Source organism: Balearica regulorum, chromosome 2 (assembly GCF_011004875.1).
Source record: "Balearica regulorum gibbericeps isolate bBalReg1 chromosome 2, bBalReg1.pri, whole genome shotgun sequence".
NCBI classification, from domain to species: Eukaryota; Metazoa; Chordata; class Aves; order Gruiformes; family Gruidae; genus Balearica; species Balearica regulorum.
Window position 1 is genome coordinate 131,301,228 of NC_046185.1, and position 25,115 is coordinate 131,326,342.

At 49.0% G+C, this 25,115-nt stretch overlaps 2 protein-coding genes across 2 annotated transcripts in view; both read left to right on the forward strand.

Moving 5' to 3' along the window:
• Positions 1–25,115, forward strand: part of HOXA3 (homeobox A3) — a 45,977-nt gene that overhangs the window by 18,271 nt on the left and 2,591 nt on the right. The window contains exons 3-5 of the mRNA XM_075745939.1: positions 8,021–8,214; positions 11,919–11,997; positions 23,289–23,877. Coding sequence (XP_075602054.1) covers positions 23,406–23,877 — 472 coding nt within the window. The 5' untranslated portion in view covers positions 8,021–8,214; positions 11,919–11,997; positions 23,289–23,405. The remainder of the gene's footprint in view (positions 1–8,020; positions 8,215–11,918; positions 11,998–23,288; positions 23,878–25,115) is intronic.
• HOXA4 (homeobox A4) lies at positions 4,159–6,590 on the forward strand. The gene is made up of 2 exons (XM_075745942.1): positions 4,159–4,818; positions 5,343–6,590. Exons 1-2 carry the CDS (start codon positions 4,230–4,232, stop codon positions 5,669–5,671), a joined length of 918 nt encoding a protein of 305 aa, XP_075602057.1. The 5' UTR covers positions 4,159–4,229; the 3' UTR covers positions 5,672–6,590.

The following is a 25,115-nucleotide window of genomic DNA, read 5'->3' on the forward strand; positions in this document are numbered from 1 at the left end:
TTAGAATAAAAATATCAGTGAGAATATTTTCAAAGAAGTTGAAACTGCGACTTCAATAAATATTGACTCTTCTGAATTCTTGTTTAAATTATTCCTTTAAAAAAAAAAAAAATAGGTAACAACCTGGAGCAGAACAGTTAATAATTTGAGGCGAACTCTTTCTGTCCTTTCACTCTCTGCATTCAACACAGTGCTCTCTGGCGCGGAAGGTCTGCTCAAAAGACCATTCATTTAAAATCCGGGCACAAATCACATTTTACGTGTGTTTATTTAACCGCGCCAGGACAGAGCGAGCAAATCCCGCCAACCATCCCGTTGTTAAGAGGAACCCCAGTACCAGGGAAGTCACCGCTTTTAGCAAATGCTGAACTTGGGGCAAAACTGTGGGCATTGCCCCGGCAGCGACCAGAGGAAAGGAGCGCTCCCGTCCGCGGAGGCAGGAGCAGCCTCGGGGGCTGTATCATTCCCAGGAACAAAGGAGGGAATACAGTCGATACATTCCATAACGTTTACATTTTCCCGCGATTTTTTCTTAATTTTCTCTTAGAAGTAGTGACCTGGGCAAAGCACCCTGCTATCTAAAAGACACTGTTATAGACCTTTTAGAAAAACTAAGTCCAAGGCCGAGGTGAACTTCAGGTCACCGCGTCTAACAAATATGAAAATGTCGCCTGGTGAAGGGCACGCCTTGTTATTTAACAAAGACTGTCAATGTGTAAGATTAATAAGAAACAAAATGCACACGGTGTCACTTTTCGGTCACTTTGAAACTTGGGACAGCCTCGCATTCAAGAGGGGAAAGCTGGGGCTAAATATATTCAAAATGGTTCAAATCAAATTCAAACCAGGCTGCTAGTCCGATTCTTCCTCCTCCTACCACTCTCGGTGGAGGATGCCCGGGCACGGCGAAAGGTTGACTTGTATTATTATTATTATTATTATTATTATTATTATTATTACTACTACTACTACTACTACTACTACTACTACTACTACTACAACATTTGATATTATTTTCTCTTTCGGGGTAATTACGTTTTAGCCGCGCATATGGAGGTAGCAGGAGTGCTTGCCTGTTTTACAAGAAAAAGGGGGATCCCTTTTCGCCCTCTTTGGGTATGTATGAGGTTGGCTCTTCTGGGTGCATGGAAATTAACTCTCTCCCTCTCAACTTAATTCCGCTGTGGTCCCCATCTCCTTCCCGGCCAGCCTCGGCCAGGAAACTCTTGCTCTTTTATTAACTGATTAAATTCTCCTTCGCCAGTGAAATCGAGTCCTTCTGGAAAAATAAGGGAGGTGGCCTAGTTTTCCTCTCCTTTTCTTTCTTTGAGAGCTTAGGATGATGCTACAAGTTTGTTAAAGGGAAGTACCGGGGGAAAAAAAAGGGTTTCTGAGATTGTTTATTACAGCCATAAATCTTGCAGTAAAATGTCGAAATGGCCGTGTGCAAGATAACACTTGGTGGTCTTGGCTGGGTTCTTGTTTATGATAACAAAACCACAAAGACATGGAACAGGCCTTTTGGAGGTCCTGCCTCAGCACATCTTCGCAGAGTAATAGAGCCACTCGAAAAAAACAGACTTCAGCTGAACAGCTCAGGTCACCTTGCAGATTTACAGTCGTATACAAAACTGCATCCTTCTTTCTGTAACCGAGCGCCAGAGCCCCGCGGTAGAAAGAGGCGCAGAGAAACAAGTATACTTTGAGATCTAATCACGGTAAATAATACGAAGCAGAGCCCCGTCAGCTCTCCCAATATAGCGCTGAGCTCACAAAGCGAGACACCACTTTTCGTTGTGTTTTACCGTGGCTTGGGAGTACGGCAGCCTGCTGTAATACTCTGGCCATAGTGTCTCAGGACTTATGCCGAGGATACTATTTACGATAACCCAGTGTAATTCATCTGGTGCTGGCCAGCAGGTATTTGTACGTATGTGTCTGTATGTGTGCATGGATCTTTCTACGCAGGGAAAATGCTCTCTGCTCGTGGTGGACTTCGGCAATCTTTATTTTTTCACAGTCACGTATATGGGAGCTTTATTCTTTTCCAACATGGGTTGCGGTTGGGGTTTTTTTGTTTTGTTTGTTGTTGTGGAGTTTTTTAAAAATATAAATAAAACAATCTCCCCTTTCCTGTCAAATGTGTGTTGTTGAACAGTTGCGGCTTTCTCTCTGTGCGTGTGTGTAACCGCATTTCCTCTCCATGCAGAGTAAATAGAGAAACTTATCTATTACCCCAGTTAAAGAGTTCCATAGATGTGCTGTTGGAAATGAGTAAGTAAATGTGTTTTAACTCTCTTTACAAATTAGACATTCGATAGGAGGAGGAAATGAGTGATTGTTTAGATAAGTACCCCAGTATACCCAAGTGCTGGAAATGTTCTAACATATTACAAGCCGCCTGCAATATGCGTGCATGCGTGTGTGTGTGTGTGTATAAAATATAAATCGATACGATGTGTGTCTTGTTAGATAGAATATATATTCAAATAGAATTTTATTGCATGTATCCATTACGTATAAAACTGCAAAAGACAATAATCTGAATTTAAACCAGAGTAACTGTTAATGTAATATCTTTAGGAGGGCAAGATCTAAACCGTATCATATTTACGCTTGATGTATTAGATGTATTTTCCCATACCAGCAGATGAGATTACCCACTCAGCAATTATATTCTCGAAGGGTGCGGTAAATATTTCTATGTGGTTATATGCTTTCCTGAAAAGGAGGAAAAAAAAAAAAATCCGAAAAGTTCGCTTCTAACTCCGAATGTATGAGGCTAGCTGACGTTCAATAAGTATTCCCTCCCCCCCCCCCCCCTTAGAATAAGCTCGTAATTAGTTTAACCATCAATTTTCAATTACCTAAGGTCAGGGCGGTTGCCTCTTTTCCCTCTAAGCTGCAAATATCGTTAACAGTCTCAGTTTTAGCAACGCAGAAGTGCCCAAGTGCCCTCTCCCTCCTACGCCAGGGTCTGCGAGTTACTTCTGCGAAGGCGCTAGCGATTTCTCGTGGAATTGAAAATTAAGTAATAAACCCAAGACGAGGCGTACCAAACTGACGGACTTAAATTCGTAGTTTGGAAACCGCTCCTCCGCGGGGAAGGATGCTCGCAGTAAACCCTGCGATCGCCGGTAGGAAGTATTTGATACCGTCGTGTCCGCCTTCCCTTCTCTCCCTTCCCCCTCTCCGTTATTTTCAGGCTCGCTATATCCCTCGCACCCCGCAAGCCACTCGAGGACTCTTTCTCGGCCTTCCCTCCACCTTCATACTAACTTTTGCATCTATTCCTCCAGTTAGCACGGCTTCAAAGTTGCGAAGGGCTAGCCCCAGAGTTCCCGGCCGCCTGCGGTAGGCAGCGGCGGGGCGCTGGGGGCAGACCCCGGAGGGCTGCTGGTGGCCTGTGCCCGCCAGCCGCTGCCGCCCTCTGCCTGCGCGCAGCCCCGACTCCAGGCACTTGGAGATGGGCTTGTTTAAAAGGATTGTGCAACGCCTTGTGCAATGCCTGCCTCCCTCCGGATCACGCAGCTGGGCTGCGCTCCGCTTCCTCGCCCCGCTTCCTACGCTCTCCCGCGGGGGAATAGAGAAACAAAAAGTGCTGGGGGTGGGGGGGGGAAGACTGTCAGAGCTGGATCAGTTTTTTCTCGCTTGACATTGCGACTGCTGGACGCGGCCCGGGTCGACGGGCGGGAGGAGCCGGGGATGCTGGTGAGGAGCGGACGAGGGGCGCGGGCGTTCGGCAGCCTCCAGCGGGGCGCTCCGTCGGCGGCCAGCCGCCGCCCGGGAAGGAGGCGCGGCGGCATCGGCCCCCGGGAGCGGCCCCCACGGTGGGTCCGCGGGCGCGGAGCTGCCCCACGGCCGCTCGCCCTCCTTCCATTTCCTGATCCGGGGTCCGCGGCCCCGCGCGGTAATTGGCGCTGGCGGTCAGGTGGTGATGGGGGGGGAGGCGTTTGTGTGTGCGTGTGTGTGTGTGCGTGTGTGTGTGTGTTGTGTGTGTTGTAGGCGCTCCAGGGGTGGGAAGAGAGGAAGGGAGGGGAGTGCGGCGGGGAAGCGGCGGGGGGGTGGGGGGGAAGCTGGAGGCCCAAACTTTGGCAGCGGCAAGCACTTGACAGCAGCGGGAGGGGGAGAGGGAGGGAGGGGAGGGAGGGGGGGAAGGGGAGGGGCCTCGCCGAGCCCAGAAAAACGACAACGCGAGAAAAATTAGTATTTTTGCACTTCACAAATTAATGACCATGAGTTCGTTTTTGATAAACTCCAACTACATCGAACCCAAATTCCCTCCCTGCGAGGAGTACACGCAGCACAGCGGCAGCGCCGGCAGCTCCGCCAGCTACCACCCGCACCACCCGCACCCGCACGCCCCGCCGCCGCCGCCACCTCCGCCGCCGCACCTGCACGCCGCGCACCCGGGCCCGGCGCTGCCTGAGTACTTCCCGCGTCCGCGCCGGGAACCGGGCTACCAGGCTCCTGCGGCACCGCCGGGGCCGCCGGGGCCGCCTCCCGAGGCGCTCTACCCCGCGCAGGCACCCTCCTACCCCCAGGCGCCCTACAGCTACAGCAGCGCCGGCAGCGCCGCCCCGGGCCCCGAGCAGCCGCCCCCGGGCGCCTCGCCGCCGCCGCCCGCCAAGGGCCACCCCGGCCCGCCCCAGCCCCTGCTCCCAGGCCATGCCCTGCAGCGCCGCTGCGAAGCGGCCCCCGCCGCCGGGGCCGGCACCGGGCCCGGTTGCCCGCTGCTGCCCGACAAGAGCCTGCCCGGGCTGAAGGGGAAGGAGCCGGTGGTCTACCCCTGGATGAAGAAGATCCATGTGAGCACGGGTGAGTTGCCCTTGCCAGGGGGAGGTGGGGATGCGCCTGCAGAGGAGGGAGGGGGGGAGGGTGCTCCCGGGGCCGGGATGGGTCGTTGCGTGTGTGGCTTTTTTCCCCCCGTCCTTCTCCCTTCGAGTTTCCTAATAATAATAATAATTAAAAAAAAAGAAAAAAAAGAAAAAAAAAGTGAGAAACCTTTTGTATCCGGGGTCCTTTATCAAAAGATTTACGAGACGCCAAACTGTTAGGGCAGTAATTATAGCCCCCATAAATTTAATTGCCCTGCAGTGGCTCTGGGCCATGTGTCTTTGAAGCTTTTCTTCTAACCCAAATGCCCATCACCATTTTTTATTGCTCCTCGATTGTCCCCACTGTCGATAGGCTGTGAAACAATTTTTCTTGCCGTTTATGTATCTTATGTGAACCTGGTGTCAAGTTATTATATAATGATTATGTTCCATCGCTTCCCCCCCCCCCCCCCCCCTTTCTTTCCCCTCCGCGTGTGTACGTGTGCCTGTGTGTGCACGTTTCAGTCAATCCCAATTACAACGGAGGGGAGCCCAAGAGGTCTCGCACTGCCTACACCAGACAGCAGGTCCTGGAGCTGGAGAAGGAGTTCCACTTCAATCGCTACCTGACCAGGAGGCGACGCATCGAGATCGCGCACACTCTCTGCCTCTCCGAGCGCCAGGTCAAGATCTGGTTCCAGAACAGGCGCATGAAGTGGAAGAAAGACCATAAACTGCCTAACACAAAGATGCGCTCCTCAAACCAGTCCACACTGAGCCAGCAGTCCAAAGCACAGACACAGGGCCACCCCCATCCACTCGATGGGGCTACACCCAACGCAGCCGCGCTATAAATACTTTTTTTTTTTTTTTTAATATATATATTTACCTATCTATTGGGGTTTTCCAGCTGCCCCGTGGTGGAGGCTGGCCGTTTGGACCAAACAACTGTGTAAAACAAAACAGGAGCAGGAAAAGAAGACGAGACGTGCCCAAGAACGGGCACATGTTTAAACCAAAACCCGGACGATTGTCTACATTGTATATAGATAATGGTTCCATGCCCATCATTTTTTTTCTATTTATGGAAACACTGCCTTGCCCTCGGTGTAAGAGAGGGCTGGATGCTGTCACGGACGAATTCTCTGTACCTAAGACGGACTCTTTTTTCTTTTTTCCTTTTTTTTTTTTTTTTTTTTTTAGAGAACACTTTAATAATAAAAGACGGTTAAAACAAAGCAAAGACCTCGCGAGACACACTCGTGTAAGGGATTGACTCGAATAACGCTGTTTCGTGGCGTGTTCGTGGATTCCCGTGTGCGTGCGTGTGTGTGTGTGTGTATGAGGGTGCACACGCACGTATGCACACACACCAACACGGGAGAGAAAACGAACACGTCCACGGAAGGTTAAAGACTTACAAAAAATGTCCCCTTACGCTGTCTAAAGGAAAATGTTTTATGTATCAAAGGTAACTTAACTGGTTTTAAGTGTAGCCCCCGCAGTAGCTGTGATCTATTAGTTTTTCTCCACATTCCATATTGCATTTATTTAAAGAAATATTGCTATAAAGGCTGTTGCTGTCTTCATATTTGGCACCGTCTAAATCGTTTGGGTCCATGTACAATTTGTGGATTTTTGGTGTAATGTATAACAGTGCCAAATGCTGGTAATAAAGATTATTCTGTACAAAAGAATTAAACGCTTGAAACACAAGTCCACTCAGTGCTGTTTCATCCACCTTGTGCTTGGCTGGTGTTGGCACCAGGAATGAAAAAACAACGGTTTAACGTATTGTTTTAACTCGGATTCATCTTGTCAATAAGGTAATGGTTGCTTTAAATATAGTGGAAAACGTCCTGACTCCTAATTGTCTGGCTGGGAAAAAGAGCGCCGTAGGACAAGGAGAGGTCTTGCGTCGTTGTATAGGTGAGTGGTATTATCTTTAGCGGACTTAAGGCAGAATTAGTCCGGCTCCCCATCGCTGTCCGCACGACTATTTCCAGCTGCGCTACAGAGAAATTGTGCTTCTACTGCGAGCCAATAAGCTCCCATGACGGGTTTTGCTGGAGGAGAAGTCACACATGCTCCCCATGATAACACTTTAAATCTTTAGCCAGTCGTGATTTATTCGTTCATTTTCGCCCCATTATGATGTCTCAATTGGCTAGCACTTTTGAAGGGGAATACATGGGCGGTAACCTAAAGTTTCACTAAGCTGCTTTTTCTGTTTCTGTTTCCTTTTATTTTCTGCTTAAGACTATTTCGAAATATGTTGAGAAAGCCTTGGCAGAAACATCAATTAGGGTACAACTCAAAAGGGTTTTTTGACCAAGCTTGTCGAAACGACTGTGGCAAATTGGGGTTCAAGTGTTTCCAGCTTGGGCTGCACATCTCGCTGCTTCCAGGCAGCTAAGGAGCGCAGGCAAAGTGGAGCTGCTAACGGGGAGCCTTGCTCAGGGCTTCCACAACAGAGAGTACCATTGAGCCGGGTAGGAAAAGCCATGGGAAGCAACTCAAGTGCTAGTAAATTTTCCAGGGAAGGCCTGAACGCCAAGACTTGTTTACTCACCTAAATACGTCCAAGAGGGATTTTTGGAAAAAATACTTCTCTTTGTGTGAGTGAGGGCCTCCAGGACCGGGTGCATCATCACTCCCTGGGGGAGATAGCACCAGGCCCCAATGGTATGGCCAGCATCCTTGCCTGGCCAAGGAGCACGGATCATCATCCCGCAGAAAAAATGTAACGTGCCACTGGCAGAGCATGTTCAGCATCAGAGAGGTGGCGGCTGTAAATACCCTCAGCAAACACTGCTGGCTGCAAACCTGACCAAGGAGCAGGCCTGAAAAGCACACTTCCACTCACATATTGCTGTTTACTAAACCCTAATTTGCCAGCTGCCTCCTTATAAAGGGAGAATAATACAGCTGTGAGGTAACTACTATCCGCAAGCGTGTAATTCTTCATTTTGTTTATTGCTTGAGAATCCCTCAATATATTTAGACCCAAAATTAGCACAACCGAGCAAAATTCCAGCTGAAACATATTAACTGGCAATGCAGGATTTCTTTAGTGTGCAGGCTATGCGTATAAACCTGGTTTGCTCCCATTGTAAAGAGAAATGAAATCACGCTGCAAATAGCAATTTTAGCGAGAATCATTAATCACCTCCTACAATAAATACTTCTTTGTAATTCAACAGCGGTTCTGAAAGGCATTCTCTTGGAAAAGTCTGTGAAGACGCAAAGGATTTTCCTGGAAAAAAAAAAAAAAAAAAAAAGTGGTCATGTGTAAAGACACAGCATCTTGGCTGTCTGCTTAAAAAATGTACACTCTCTTGCTGGAGATTGAACAGCGGACTGCAAAATACCCCATGGCAGATTATCGTCATTTAAGGTAAATTTTCCTTTTTCCCCCCCTTCCCCCTCTGCCTGTGCTGGGAGCGGGGCGCTGCTCCCGGGCTGGGAGCCCTCTGCTCCCCGTCCGATACCGCCCGTCTTTACAATAACTTCGAAAATTACATCGTCCAGTTTAAATTCTCGCATTGTGCTCCCTTTGCTAAGGCAACCGGGAGTTCACCGAGAGGACAAATTTTCTATCCCATTAATTGTTTTTTTTAGAGAAGCAGACTGACCCTTCAAACCCTTGACCTTTAAAGACAGTATTCTTTTTAATCCGGCACTTGGACCTAAATGTCTCTTTCCCCCCCTCCCTCTCTCCCGCTCTCCCGGTGTCTCTCACACACGGATTTATCTGCTCTGGCCACAAAGGCGAGCGCGGCCAAAAACGCTGGAAGTGGAAGTTTGACAATATTTCAAAGAAAGACCAAATCACCTCGGAGTCAATTTGCTGGCTGCAGGGAACGCCACGCCGTTAACCCCTGTACCCACCTCCCCTCCACCCACCAAGAAAAATGCTCCTTTTCCCAGGTCCCCCTCCCGAATTCTCCTCCAAGCTCTTGCTATACCTGGTGTTTTATTACACGGGGAACTCAGCTGTGACAAGCGCCTTGTGGTATTTAATAACTACAGCCATCCTGCGTTGGAGGATTACCCAATGCTGGACTTTTTTTCTTTTTTTTCCTTTTTTCTTTTTTTTTTTTTTTTTTTTTATTTACCTTCAGGGAGCTTGCCGTCCCGTAGCCTTCTTTCCCAGTGTTTGTAAACGAGGAAGGGGTGGGGGGAGCCCTCACACAGGCAGAGATCTTGACAGACTTGCCATGAAACTCCGGTCCCCCCTCAGCCCCCCTTGCTCCGCTCTGAGGCCCGATCCGGGCAGCCCCGGGCCCGCCCGCCGTTCCCACACCTCCGCCGGAGCCGGTCGGGCGGCGCAGCCCCGGGGGCCCCCCGCACGTCGCGGCCCCGGGGAGGCGCAGGGGCTTGCCGGGTCCGGAGCCTCATGGCCTGGCCGGGCCGTGGCGGGGTGGGACCTTCCTGGGGGTCGCCCCGGGACCGGCCCTTCGGGCGCGGCGCTGCGCGGGCGCCGAAGCCCGGCCCACGCAAGTCCCGATGGGGTCGGGGATCCCCGCGTGGGCAGGAGAAACTCCACGGCCGCCACCCCCCCGTCCCGGGCAGCCCTCCTGGCTCCGCCTGGGCCCGCGGACAGGCAGTACTGACCCGCGGAGGGCATCCTGGGGGATGCCGCCCCTGATACTCCCTTGTGCCCCTGCCAGCAGCGCTCGGAGCCTCCCGCCCCCCCCCCCCCCCCCCCCCCCCGCTGCAGACAATGAGGATCTGGGTTCAACTGGCTAATTTGGGGAGGCTGGGGGATGCAAAGCTGCCCCATGTCGCTGTACAGAGCGGAACCCCCCCCATGTTATTAATGCCCAAGCGCTCTCCCTAGAAACTGAGGAGCTGTCAAAGCCAGCAGAGATTAGGGGACCCGAGTACGAAGATCCCTGCGCTCGCAGATAAAGGTGTTGCGTCTGTTCTGGGGGAGATATTGAAATTTTAATCTTTAGGGTCACGTGACTCATTAAATAATTAATGCAGATAGTCAGGAATGGATCTGTGGCCGTCAGTCCTCACTAGGAATGATTCTCTCAGAAGTGAAACTCAACTCCTTATTACTGGAGTTTGTTTTTCTTTTTATTTTTTTTTCCCCCCCTCTTTTTCCTCCTTTAAAAAAAACCACCTGATTTATCTTGAAAGATTCTAAACTTCTTAAGCAAGCAGTAGGGTCTGTGTTGGTAAGTAGGTAGTGTGTATTTCTAGCTTGATGACTTTAATTGTTTGTGCTTGCTTTGTCTGCTGAGCATTTGCTTAACAAGTTTAATATTTAGAAATGTTAAATCTTTGTTTTGGCTGCCTTGTGGTCACATTACAGCTTTTGGTGATTAAGTGTTACCGAGGCAAACACATTTGATAATGTTCTAATTCACACTGTGGAAGGCTGGGTGCCACAGTGCAGGAGGACCTGCTTTGTTCAATTTTCCTGGCGTTAATAAATCACCGGCTCCTAATGCAGGACCAAAAAAGCAATGGAAAGGCAGTGAGCATTGTAAAGGAAAAGTCATGGGCGAATTTCTCTATGACTCATTAGTCTGAACGATTTATGTACTAACTTAAAGTGCCGCAATGAATATTAGAGTTTGGGATAACAACAAATTTGGAAAAAAAAAAAATGTCATAGCGTTTGTAAAGTGCTTTATTGCTACTTAGTAACTCTTTCAAGAAGCAGCTTAGTTTAAAGGACTGTGGCAGTGTAAAATATGGTGGCGTGCCTTAATAGCTCCAAAATAAATAACAGAAAGTCGCTGGCACCGTTTTGAGATACACGCTCCATATTTAACACGAGTGGGGCAACCCAGTCACGCCACGCTTGATCGATGATTATTGCCGTTTGTAACATGCCTATTGATTAGGGATCAAAACGGCTAAGGTATGAGTTTGAGCCTAAAATGCCAGGGGGTTCCTCCTGTGCTGGAGCCGAGTGGACCGAAAGGTAGAGCTAAGAATAACCCCAGGCAGCAGCGCCCGGGCTCTGCGATTGCAGATTGAACTTTCCATTTTCTTTTGTCTTTGCCAGTAGATTTTAACAGTCAGTGCTCTCAAATTTATGAGACGGTAATAAACAGCTTAGTAGGCTATTACTGCATGATTTTATGTAGACTGGAGTTCAACACCAAATTTAAAATTATTAGCGTAATTATGGAACTACTAAATTACCAAAGCAAAGTCCCGGCTCGAAAAGTTCTCCCAAGACAGACTTAATATTTCCAAGGCTTAGATGACACCCTTCCGCAAGAACTGTGTTATTTAATTATTAGCATTTACATTTACTGACAATTTTAAGATGCGTTAGATGGCTTTTATTAGAGAGAATGAATACGGGGGGTACATTATTATATCTGACATATTCATAAGTAAACGTGACTCAGTAAGTGGCATGCAAATCATTTGACTATTGTCTTTTTGGGATTGTGCAGTATTGTTTATTTTAGGGGAAGAGAAGCCGTCCAGTTTTTTTCCCCTCCTTCAATGGCTTTCAGTGTGCTTAAAAAAAGAAAAAAAGATAAAGAAGAAAAAAAAGCTTTGGGCCCGATCCCGCTTCAGTGAGGTCAATTGTTAGTCTCTTATTGCGCTAGTGGTGGCAGGATCGGGCCCCGGCTAACCGTTTGAATAAAAGCCCAACCACAGTACGCCCCGCATTTAAAATGGAACCCTTTCCGCGTTTTATTCAGCAGAGATGAACACCACGAGTTGTGTTTAATGTCTGTTCTTGATTAAATGATCCTAAACAAAGGTTTCCCAGAGGAAAATAAAGCAGACATTCATGTAACAAGAGTTTGGAATGACAATATTTCCAAACACTTGGAGACAGAAGGCATAGCTGTCTACGGGAAAAAAAAAAAAAAAAAAAAAAGAAAAGAAAAAAATAATCAGCACCCAACCGCACGGGTTTATTTCTCAGCTCCCCGTGCTTTTCACCCGGGTGGGAACCCACGCTCCGTGCCGGGAGCCCGCGCCCGCTCCATCCCTGCCCGCCCCGCTCCGGGGCTCTCCCAGCGCACCCGGTAAACCATGTACTGCTTATGAAGGAGCAAAATACCTCCTCCCCCTGCACTCCCCGGTAAGGCACTGTTTGTTGCTTGTTTACAGGGAGCCCCGAAAAAAACCCGCTCGGCTGGGGCGGTGGAAGCTGGGAGCGCTCCAGCCCAACTCTGCGCAGCTGGAGGAGGTAAGAGCCGGGAAGAGCCCGGGAGGCTGCCGGCCGCTGCTTTTGCGCTGATCGCAGCTGTAAGAAAGCCATTTGCCTAGTACCTGCATGCAGAACAAGCCTGCTGGAATGAGATTTTTGTTGTTGTTGTTGTTGTTGTGATAAATATTTAACCTAGCTGGATTTTTTTTTTTTTTTTTTTTTCGGGATTGGCTCTATTCATCTTCCGTGGGTGGTGAATGCGCGTGTCTGGGCAGACAAAGAAGTGTACGGGACCTGAGTGATCGCCATCCTTATAAAGGCACTGGGGACAGGAAGGATGCAAAGTCATTTGAAGAGCGAAAGAGGTTGAGAATTTCTTTGTCCATTCTTAGCTCCTTCCCAAATCAAAGGCGTAAGGCGAGGGAGAGCGGGTTGGAGGCATTTCGGTGTTGAGTGGCTTATCGCGGATTGTCTGTTTGCCTCCTCGAGGAGTTCCGCATCCAGTCCTGTAAACGTGGAATGCATGTGGGGGTGTTAGAAAACTTGATTTTTGTCTGAGTGCATGCACCAGAATGGATCGCGAATAAGTTTCGGGTATTTGTCTGTCCTGGCCTGCTTTGCACCCGGCGGAGGTCGGTGTTTGGTGGTTCAGATTTGCTGGAGTCCTTGATGTGCTTGGTCCTTTGGCAGGAGAAGTGTAATGCTTTTCATAGTGACCACTGTCTCATGCCGGCCGCCGAGAGGGAAGGACTACATAGAATTAGCTCAAATTCCTGCTAGATTTACCTGTTTATTTTTGGACGCTGATGTACAATTAATATATTTTACTACCTTTTAAAAGCGGCCATAAATTAGAGGACTACAAGGGCTCTTTGTGTTGGCTTAATGGGCTGCTTAAATCTTAACTACAAAAAGGCTCTGGAAATGTCTATTCACGCTCGTGTTAGGAAATTAAAAGCGAAAATACGATACGAAGGAACCTTCCTCGGATGGCATGTACCCACAGCATTGCGTGCAGAGATATTTGGGATTCCTAAAGTGACCCAAACATTCGCAGGCTCAACTGACTCTGAGCAGAACTTCTCTCATAAGGGCACAGTCAATAGCTTCTTTTTATCTGCTTGGAAATGATCAAAGACCAACTTTATCTCTATCAGACGCACAGATGTAGGTAAACAGCTCTGCGTCCCAGTAGATTTCAAATCTTTCGAGGAAGCAAGGAAATAAATACTTGTATCGTACGGTGATTTCCATTTTGTCTCCACATGGGAGTGATAGGCTCACCTCTTAACAACAGGCATAAAAGCAAACTTGAAAGACAGTAAAAATTCTAAATCTAATTATATTGAATGTAACTTTAAATAGCATTAATGCTAAGAGTGGCTATTAATGCCAGAGCTGGCACAAAGGGTTCTCTTAACGAAGGCACGTTATGAACTCAGATCTGTTTGTTGTTACCGAGCCTGGAATTTCAGCTCAGCTCGAAGCTATGTATATAAAGCACAGAAAAATCAGTAGCAGACCTACTGATAAACTCCACATTTTTCTGCTAGAAACCGTGTTTCAGGTCTCCAAATCACCGAGGTAATAAAACACAATGTTGAAGGTCCAGGAACAAAGCAATATACGAGGTGAAGGAGGAAATCTAGCGTCTGTGACTCGCAAGATCATTTGAATTTGTATTTGAAAACTCGTAATCACGATACTAGAGCATAGAAAGCTTTCTCCAAAATCGGCGGAAGGGAATAATTTACAGCTGCGATCCAGGACAGCACAAAGTTAGGCAGGCTCCCCCTTCCGCCCTCCCAAAGCACACCCTGCGGAAGGTATTCACACGTCAAGAAGTTACTTTTCTTAAGAATTAATTAGTTTCCCTACCACATACACGAAGTTAATTGTTAAACAGTAGTTTTAGCATTAACTTGACCATTAATACTAATAAAGATGTTCATAGAAACAGAGTTTTGAAGCCAATAGCCATAGCTAGCGTTAAGGCATTTAAGCTGACTTATGATTGTGATTTATTGCTTTTGTAGTTTCTATTTGCTCAGGACTGTAACTTCTAAAGCCATCTTTCTGCTTTTGACGCAAAGCAGTCGATAACTTTTTACAATAGCCCCAAGAAAGACTTGCTTTGCTTTTTTCAATATCTGCTCCATTCCCCATTAATTTCAATTTCATTGTTGCGGAAGAACTTCTCTGTGTGTTTCTTTTAAGGGATCTAAACGCACTGCATTTAAAAGACTCATGAATCCATCTCCAGTAACTATCAGCCTGGGTTTACGTTGAGTACGAGAGCTGTGGAGTTACCAGTCGTGCTGGTAGTTAAAGACTTGGGCATGTCCTGTGTGTGGCTAATGCTCTCTCTTTTTCAAAGGTATATAATTTTTATTCCAGTTCTTAGTGAGGGATAATATATGTATACCCTGCTACTAGCTTAGTCACTTCCATATGAAAAATTGCGCATTCTTCCTCTGTTGTAATGTCACACTGACTTCGCTGCAATGTCCACTGTTAACTCATGTGTTTAAATTCCAATGGCCCACTTCTACAATACAAGTGAGAGTACATAATAAGGCTTGCCCATAACACTAAAAATCACCTTTAAAAAGAAAATTCCTTCCATTCCGTTGAATGAAGTGCAGGTGAAACAGTAAGAGGGGATAAGCAGTTAGCTGGAAGTTTTCTTCCAGCTCATGGGGGATGGTGGAAAGATTTAGGCAAGGGTATATACATCATGATGCAAAATGCTGGAGTCACAGAACTGGACCAGGAACACGTTAAAAGCGTGAACTATCTGTTTTTCTTTGTCTTATTCCAGAAAAGTTATGTGAGTTGAGGGTTTCTTTTGTTTGTTTAGCTTATTGTGTCAATAGCACAAGTTAAACAATCTTACAGGGAAGATGTGGTGTGTTGGCACACAGGCGAAGCTGCCTGACTCGGGGGCCGCATACAACTTTGCTCTTTTCTTTTTTTCTTATTTTTTTCCCCCTTAGGCAGAGAGCTCCCCCTCCTCAATTTTTTTTTTTTTTTTCATCCTTAGAAACCTATAATTTTGTGCATCACTCAAACTACATGTATAGGAAATGCGTAAGCACAGGTTTAACAGCAAGGTCCCAAAAGGTTTTGCAAAATTCAGAGCCACGCCAGTGAAGGAAGGTGTATTCTTCATAGTCTGTTACAAGGACAAAAATCAACTAGCCTCTTAGAAGAGACTCTTTTTTGCCTTTGTCAGGTAATTATAGGTCTTTTTAGTTTCTACAGGAGCCCTGTTGTAGCGTGTGGGAGTCGAGCAAGCCCTGTACAATGGCAGGGTAGAGGCGGCTGGGGGTGGGGGAAAGGCTGGTAATCGTCCCATTTAGAAGGGGGCTGGAAATAATAGTATTAAGATTTGGATTTTCTTCGGGGGTTGCAGACGACACGCGAGGTGGAGCAGAGTGGCGGGCCTGAGGAGCAAATGCCGGTTAATTAGGCTAAGTATCAAAGTGCAGCGTAATCCCATATTAAGAGAAGAATTCTTCTTACCTTCCAATGGGCTTTGTGTAAAGAAATATTGGTGTGGGAGGAAAAAGAATCAAACCAATCTCCCCCCCCCAAGTCATCTCCATCTCTTCGATTTTTTTTTCCCCTCCCTTGAAACTCTTCTTTAACATATTGGGTTAAGGCTTTAAAAACCAAAGGCTCGCGCTAAGAAACCCTGTTCCTTCAATGATTCCCTATTTCAAATAAAAGGATTTAAGTTGACGTATGACCACGTGAGCACATAATACAGCGCATTATTGTGGCATTTGGAGTGGAGACCCGGTCTGGCTCCGTCTGCGATTACGCTTTTCCAGTTTCTGTTCAGAGCAAGCACTGCTTTCTATTATTTTTTTTTTTTTCCCTCCTGCCCCCATCACCATCCCCGCAAGAGCTGGCCATTTCGCTGACAGCTTTCGTTCCTTATGGAAAGGTTATTGTCGAGCCGAGAGGACGAAATGCTTCGTTAGAAAGGATGGATTTTATTTTAAGGTATTTCCGTTGATTGTTCATTTATGTGGTGAGTTATTGCTGTTCGAGGCAAAGGTCAGTAGCAGAGGCTGGAGCGAGTGCGTGTGTGTGCGTGCGGTGTGTGTGCACCCGGAGCCAGGCTGCTTCCCCCTTTGTTTCAATTTGCTGCGGTAAATATTCAACTCTCCCCTCGCAGCGAGCAGAGCAGGGAGAGTTTGCTGCTTTATTTATTTTTCTCCATAGAGATCCCACACTGCTGTTGATGGCCAGCTGCCTCAGCTCCAGCCCCTCGATTGCCATCTTATCGTTATTTATGATCGGCTAGAGATGGGAAGCCTTTTTTATTGTCGTCTTTGGATTCCCTCCCCCCCCCTTCCTTAATTTTATTTTATTTTATTTGTGTGTTTGTGTGTTTATTTATTTATGTATTTGGGGAAGTCGGAGAAAACCACGCGGGGGAGGAGGGGGGATGCTCCTCGGTCGGGGTCGTGCTCGAGTGTACGGCAGCGGCGGCGGTTGTTGTTTTATGGGTGTTTGTTCGGCCGCAGCCGCTCCGTAAATCGATGAGTATGCGATCGTGCTGCCATTTTATTTATGATGCTTTAGCGGTACTTTGTTTACCGTGCGCGGAGGGGGCTGCATGGGCGCTCAGCTCTGTGGCAAAGCTTCCCCTTCCCAAACGAGCCAAGGGGCTCCTCTTTATTTCTCCGCGGTGAGAAGGAGCTGAACCAAGAGCCAGCTATGGCTTCTAACAATAAATCAGCCTTGGAAATGTGGGGCTTTTTTTTTTCCTCTCTCTCTCTCTGAATGGGGATCTGGAAAGCGAGAATAAAAAGGGGAGGAGTGGAAATTATCTTCTAGGAGGACGTATACTAGTCCTAAATTCATATCCATACCGTCGTTTACATAGATATATCCGTACGTATAAATACGTAAGTATACTTATAAATATGTATGCGTAGCTATATGTAAAGAATGCACTTTAAATGACGAAAATGAAAGATTACTTGGCTATCCAAGGAGGGCAAGATGCTGTATAAAACGACATTTCCCCGGTGTGTCCTGGCTTTGGGAAATGTCGGAGGGCTGGGGCTCGCTTTCTTCCAGTTCGCCCGCGCCTCTCGCCCGTTCCTGCTGTACCATTTTGTGCCCAGTTACGGGGTGCCTGTAATTACTCATCTTCTAGGGGGTCAGAAAGCGAAGGACAGAGGAAGAAAAGCGAACGGTGATAAAAACTCCGCTGAAAACAAACAAACAAAAAATGTTGTTTCCACTCGGAGCTATTCGCGGCCGTTCTGCAGAGACCTGCAGCGCGGAGATGTTGGGGCTAGTTTCTCGCTTTCCTGCTCTTTAAGCCGCTCTCAGAGCAGAACTGATGCAAAGAAATGCTATTTCCCCTTCTCGCCATACTGAAGCACGTTGTCCTTTCTTAGGAGAGCTGTTTCGCTCCCAGCTGTGCGTCTAAAAGCCAAGGTTGGCTCTGCCGTATTTTGAAATGGGCCAAAACGCGCCTCAAAAAGAAAGTGCAGCTCAATTACTTGGCAGCGTTTCTTCTGATTTATGACCCAGTTCGGATGCATATTGACCCAGTTAAAACACTCATAAATAATACAGTCCTGCTCTAGAGCAAAAGAAAGCAAGAAGAGTTTTGGAGGAGAGGGGGATTTCGGCGAGTTGTGTAAATAACCTCAGTCTGCTGAGCAAATAGCAAAGAGTCCGTTGCCATTCTGTAGTGTTAGAGAATATAAACAATAATTCAGATTAACCATGGCTTGCTTCGATAGTCCAGTCCTTCTCTAAGGCAGCTAATATCCCCTACTAACTCTCTAACGACTTGGACAGGCACCACTTCCAGAATTGGTCCCCTTCTCCAGCAATTCCCCGCCTTGCTATTTCATCCCTAAGAGATCCCACCAAATTAGCCTTGAATTATGGTGCTGCCTGCTTCCATTTCGGAGCATCCAAGGACAAAGCGCTTTACAGGCATTATTTTATTCGAAAACTAAGAGTAAGTCCATGAAAGGGGGGGGGACGGGACGGGACACCCCCGCAGAGTGGGACCCTTCGGGGAAAAAAGGCAGCTCGTTTCTGACCTGAGAATCAGCCCCAAACGCTGCCGGTCCCTCCCCGAGCTAAGCCCTATCGCTCTCCGCGGAATGGAGCAGAAAGAAAATATTCGGCCTCTGGGAGGTAAAGACAGATAAAAGCAGCGGGGATCTGTGCGTTGGGACGCTTATCTCGACATCATAGGAGACATTAAAAAAAAAATAATCATCTTCTCATGTTTAAAATTACCTCTTTGGGGAGAGAGGGGGCGTGGGGAAACGGGACTAAGAGGCGAAATCTCGCAAAATACACTTTGCAGGCAGTAAGACGAATGGAGGAAACACTTCAGTATTCCTATGAACCACTTCGGTTCTCACGATTAAAGTCCCTTGCAAATCCCTTCAGTTTTAAACAGACTCTCCCCCCACCGTCCCCGTCCCCGCTCTTAAATACAGACATGTAGTCAGAGTATCCCGCTGGACATGGCTCCAAAGTTTAAACGCGCTCCTAGGAAGACGCTTTCGGCAGGGCTCCCCAAACAGGCAGGCTCCCCGGCGTCCGCAGGTTTCTGCACTCCCCAGCTCTGTCTCCCTTGCCAAATCCTCCTCTCCAGTCCGGGGGACTCCGTCGGGGCGCAGCGTTGCCTCTCGCTATTTGGTCGGGCAAGAGGGCGAATGGCAGATCAGCAGTTTCAGAAGAAAAGTGCGGGGTTGATTATTGACTAAAAAGACTTTTTTTTTTCTTCCGATGCAACATTCAAGGGATTGTTTGAAGCAAAACGCATACGCGGGATTTTTGCCTCTCCTCTCCTCCTACGCTGCCCGCTTCCCCTTTCATGTGGTGCCTTCTCACTTATGCCATAAGGAGCAAGTGTTTTCTGTTTTAGTGCTCTGTTTACAGCTTTGGTGCATGAAGTCATAAATCTTGCATAGCCATAAATGACAAAAACCATTGGTATGCGTAAGAGGCCACCCCAGTCTTATAGTGCTTTTTATTTCTCGCTTCCCCCTCGCTTTGTTTGTGCTTTAAGATGACGCCGGGCTCCCTTGTGCTTTAAACGGGCTAGTTATATTTTTAATGCCTTAATTAACGAAGTAACGTCAAATTTACACCTAGGCATTAATCGGAGCCTCCGCTCAATGCACGGAGCCCATAGTCCACCTACCGCCTGTCAGAGGGGCAGGGGCTGCAACTTTATTTAAGTTCTCGCTTGCACGGTCGTTCCTGTGTTTCTGTTGCAGGGAGAGGGGGGGGACACCACCCCACCCCCCCAAATTCGGGGAGCTAGAGAAAGAGGCGAGCGCCTTCCCCAGAGCTGCCGAGGAGCGGGAGGCGAAAGCGAGCTGTGCCCACGCGGGACTGCCGCCCAGGCATCTCCACGGGGTGCTGCGGGCACCCCGACACGCCTGTGCAGCACATGTGTGTGTGTGAACGCCTCTGTGCCCGTCCCGGGCGCTGAGGATATTTGGGAGTCGGGGGGGGTGGGTGTCTGCGAGTACATCTGTGTGTGTGTGTGTGTGCGCTCACGCATGCATGAGTTAATAATTAGTAACTCTAATGATTTCCAGCGTGGCTCTGAAAGCATTGCCCAGAGCAGGGATCCTGGTGGGCTTCGGTTGGCTCTCCAGACCCAGCCCCGGCTCTCCGGGCTTTGCTACCCTCCCCGGGACTCAAAGGGGCTTTGGGGGCTCACGGCGGCGGGGAGCGGCAGAGGGGCTATTTCGCAGCCGCCCCCCAAGCCCACCGGTAAGAGGGACAAACCCAAGCCCCCCTCCAGCAGCACCCCCGGAGGCTGGTGAGAGCGACCCTTTGTGAGCGCCGTTTGTCTTCATTAGCATAATTTTCCTGGACTTTGGTGACGCCCGGGTGCGGGGGGGGCTGGGGGGGGCGCACTCCTTCACTGCCGCGCTCCTCCGCTCCCTCCCCAGCCCCCACTCTGCCCCAGGCTTCCCCAGGCGGCCGCCTTTCTTTCTTCCTTCCTTTTTTTTTTTCCCCTTTTCCTTCTTTTTTTTTTTTTACCCCTCCACTCCACTCCCCCCCCCCCCCCCTTCTCCTTTCCTCCCTCTCCTTCCCTTCCCAGAGCAGCCCTGGGAAATATCCCCGTCCTCGGTGCCCCTCGCAGGGGGAGCCCGACACGCCGGGGACCGGCTCGGGGCAGGGTGGGCAGCCTGAACCGGGAGGGCAGCGGGGGAAGCGGGTGTCCGGAGCAACCGTCCCCATCCCGTGCGGGTCAGGGCTCGCCCCTCCCGGCCGGGGGGTGCCGGGTGCGGAGGAGCTGAGCCGGTGCCCACCCCGCGACCGCAGGCACCGGGTTGGGGCAGACAGCCCCTGCTCCCTGGGTTGTGTCGCCTTCAAAAAAAAAAAAAAAAAAAAAAGAGAGAGAGAAAGAGAGCGAGAGCATGCTGGCTTCCGCCTCAGTCGTCAGAAGTTAAGGTAAGCAGGCCACAAATACGCTGCTATCAGTCGTGAATGGCGGAGTTTATGTCCCAGTGATTTATGACCGTAGACTTAAATGTCGGTTCAAGAAGAGTTCACAAGCTGGGGCTTCCTTCCAGGCAGTGACTGATACCCTTTACACTTCGTGTTCAGGCAGCTCTCTCTCCTCTCTACCCCCCCACCCCCCTCGTACCTTTTCTCAACTTTGTCTTTATCTTTCAGGAAACCTTTCAGGGGGGCTGCCTGGTTTTTCGCCCTAGAGTCAGAGTTTGGGGCTCGGCTGGGAGTTTCAGGGCAAAGATCTGGTGTGCTTGGGAAGGGGGGAGGCGGAGGGAAGGTGAGGGTAGGGGACAGCTGAAGTGGGGAGTGGGGGAAACGGGGGGGACTTGCCTCCCCCAAGCAGCTTTCATGTGCTGTCTCCGGGTTGTCTGGGTGGGGGGAGAGAAGTTGGTAAAGGGCAGAGAGGTGCGTTGCACAAATGGAGATGGAGCCGACTAAATGGGCACTGGAAAAATTGGGCGCCCATCTGTGTTTGTGAGACCTGGCCTTTTGTCTCCGAAGGGGAGAGTAGAGCTCTTCCCATCCCAGGCACCGGCTGGGGTGGCAAACTTTCCCGTTAGGGCGCTGTTATTATCGTGATCGTGGTCGCTCTTAATCCCGCTATTCCCGCTTTCTCCAGGAATGGCCGGGCGCTCCTCAGGTTACCCCCGCTTCTCTATAACTTTGTAGGAAGTGATTAACTTGACGAAGCCAAAGGCGGGAGCTGATTCCCCCCCCCCCCCCCCCCCGCCCCTTACTGGCAGGCAGCCGAAGCTTCCATAATATTTTGCCTTCCGAGTAAAGTTGCCTATTGTCTGCGGGCAGGCGGCTGCGGGAACAGCGCTCCCCGCATCCCCGCTCAGCGCTGCCCGTCCTGCCTGCGCCAGCAAACTTCCAAGCGGCCAGGGAAAGTCGAAATATTTGATGTCGCGATCACGAAAGGCGGGTACTTTTGTAAAATCACCGCTGGCTCGTTATTTCCTCTTTCTCCGCTGGTAGTGGTGTCTATATTCTCTCTTTCAAAGGAATTGAGAAAAATCACACCAGGCCTCGATAGCATCAGGAAGGAGAGGCGAGGAGCTGGAAATTGCGTGCGCGCCTCAGATCTCCATCGGCTTATTAGCTTAATAACATCCAAAGAGCTTGATTAGTGCAATAACAGGGTAGCCGCCCTGCTGTAGGTGTGTTACCTTCATTTTGTTACGATCTAACAAAGGGAATACTGTTTTCTAAGAACTTGTGTAACTTGAAAGGCGTAGAATGAGCTCGTTTGGTGCATGTGTTGTGTAAGGCTTTTCGCCCCTAAGCATTTGTCCTTGTTAGATGTTTGGGGGGAAAATATCCAGCTGCTTAAGTACGGGGAAAGTGGCAAGAGAAACGAGAGCTCTTCTGATCCGAAAAGACGTGGTTGTTTGTCAGCAAGGGGGCAGGGGGACGGTGAAGAACACACTTTAATTTCTGAGAACAATGTGAGTGCGTGTGGAAAGAGCTCCTAGACCGGAGATCGCGCTGGTCTCCTCTCTCATTAATGCGGGCGATTCTTTAGCTGGTTATTTTCAGGCAGGTAACCAGTACACTTTAATCTGGAAGAAAAAAAATATCCCAGAAAGAAAGAAGGACGGGGGACAAAAAGAGGAGGGGGGCGGGGGGGGGGGGAAGAGAATGGGATTCGCCCGGGCAGGAGAAGCATTCTCTGGGTTTGTGTCCACCCTCTCCCTAGCCAAGTGACCCTCATACATCAAATTACATAGCAGTTTCCAAGACAGAACCTATTATCGCTAAGTTGGAAGGAAAGTTCAAGCCGTGGTCATGGAGATGAACGCTGGTTTTTCAGGTTCCTGATGTGTTTTTTTCCCCCAATCCATCATGTTTTAACAGGTAGGATCTGGCTGATTCCACGAAAAGTTAGTGTCTTGAAAATAACTGCTGAAAAAAACAAACCAGCAGCCGCCAAAGCGCCCAACTTGCCCCTGCTGGCCTCGCTGAAGGGGCTTCGCGGGGCGCCGGGTGCAGCTGAGGCTCCAGACCCTGTCGCGGGTGGGAGGCGGGTGCGGGGGCTGCGTGGGGCGGCCCCACCCGCGCTCCGGGGGCCGAGCGGGAGCCGCTGCGGGCGGCGGCCGGGGCTCGTCCGGGCAGAAACCGCTGCTGCCGGGGTGCGTGACCTGGGCGGCTCGGGGTGGTGTGTGAGCACGGAGGGGAGAAGGCGCTGGCTTTGTTTATTTTCCTATCGAGCATTTCATAGACAAGCCAAAATCCGCCACTTGGGATCGGGGTGTGTAAATATCACTGGCTAGGAAACCTTTCCACCCCGCTCCTGCCCCCTGCCACACATAGACGGGAACAATCTCATGCATTTTGAAGTTGTATGGAGAGCTGTAACCTGGAGAGAAAGGCTAAAAATAAAACGACGCTGCTTACAGGAGAGGGTTTGATCCTAGAGCTGGAATGAAGGAACAGCCCAGCCCCTTCACATTAGCGATTCCTCGATCACCCTTATCTCACAGACTGGTATTAAAACAGCCTCTCGATGATAAACGATCAACCCCCTTGCCGTGTTGTGCCCTGCTCTGTTTCTTAAGCAGAAAGAAAGAAAGAAAAAGCCCTAGAAAGCTGCTGTCCCGGTGCAGCAAAGTGCATATTTGTAGCTGCCAGTAAATCCAGGCAGCTTTTATATCGAAATGCTCTATGCCTGAGGCCAAGTCATGCTGCTAAATATTGCTGACCACTTTTTCTTTTATGGCTTTCATGTCACTTAGCTATTGAAAGTAAGATGGATTTGTACCATTTCTTCACCCTGCTCTGCTCTCCCCACACCCCAGGTCTGCCCGGAGAGGCCATTGGAGGAAGAGCGCCACGTGACAGAGGGGTGCCAATGTTATTCTCCAAGGGTGTCAAGACCCTGTCAGTTTGCGAAATAAATATTGGGAAACAACGAAATGCAAAAAGCGACCTACTACGACAGCTCTGCAATCTATGGTGCCTACCCCTACCAAGGAGCAAATGGTTTCACTTATAATGCGAGTCAGCAGCAATATCCTCCATCTTCATCACTTGTGGAAACTGAGTACCACCGCCCCGCGTGCTCCCTCCAGTCCCCCGGCAGCTCCGTGTCCCACCACAAGGCCAATGACATCAGTGAGAGTTGCATGAGGACCCTCCCCAGCCAGCCTCTCCAGCCCCCCGGCCTCAGCGACCCGCAGGCCCCACCGCAGCCGCCTCCAGCCCAGCAGGCACAACCTCCACCTCCGTCCTCTGCCTCACCATCTCAAAATGCCAGCAGCAACCCCGCCCCAGCCAACCCCACCAAGAGCCCGGCTCTTAACTCACCCACCATGTCCAAACAGATATTCCCGTGGATGAAAGAGTCTCGGCAAAACACAAAGCAGAAAAACAGCAGTTCCAGTTCAGGTATGAAACATGCTCCCCCCTCTCTCTGGGTACCCCTGGGCTGGCCACGCATTTTGGGGGGGAGGAGGGCAGCCCTGGCCATCTTCACTTTGGGGAGGGGAGGGAGGGGGCTTTTTTTCTCTCTGAGTTGACCCCCTCAAGCTTCTGGAAAGGGGTTGCCACCACTCACAGGGGGAGCTCAGTGAACAAACCAACCCCTGTAAAACTTTCCCAGCCTTACAGGATGGGTCTGAAGCGATTTTGTTTCCTAGTGGCTAAATCACTTGTGCCTTCCTGCATCTATCACATTTCCTAGGTAATCCCCCCTCCAGTAAATCATGTCAGTGCGGAGCAGCCCAGGCCTTAAGCCAGAGGCCTGTCCCAAGTACTTTGTTGGCATGGTGCTGTTAGATTAATAAGACAGTGACCTATCTCTGCTGAAGTGTAACAGGAATAAAATAGCTCATAATCACGTGCAGGCGGGATCAATGCCCTGCATGCAGTCAGAACCTCTTCCTATTTTAACAAGCTGATTGGCAAAGTTACAAGCCTGGCAAACAAAAATCATTCTGGAGTGCCATAAACTTCAGCCCGTAAAATATTATTTGAGGGATGGAAGTGTATACTAATGCTTTTATTACTCGAGGAAACCCAAATCGATAACACCAGTGCTAGCTCCAATGCCCAGGAGTTGGGCTTATATTAACCTCTTCCTCTTTTTCTATTAAATGTGCCCTGGCAATAGAGTCCAAAACTTTAGCAAATGTCTTTGCCAGTCTGCTTTTTAAAGCCCTGGTAACATTGCTGTTTACAGCCTTCCATATAATGTATTTATTTTATTAAAAAGCAGTAACATTTAAATATGTCTGTATGCCTGTATGCAAGCCTAGCCACTGTATGTTCTTCTTATGTATATTATACTTTCCAATCACTACCATATGTTTATGCTATATGCTAGATGTGATAGCAACACTATACTGTCAACTCCATGCTTGCATGTTGTAATGTTATATTGTAGATAATGTAACTTTCAGGCATCTCTAGCTGATGTGTATATGTCAGGGGGTTCAGAAAAAGAGGGCTGCAAGTCTTTACCACAGCGGAGAACAGCTAGCTCTTGAAGACCCTGATCCCACTATGTTAGCAGAGCCTTAGGTTCACCTTCAGAGTTTCTAAACCCCACCGTGTTTCTCCAAACCTTTCTTACTCCTTTATGCAAAGCTCAAGATACGTTGTATGCTGTCATTCTTAAAGGAAGC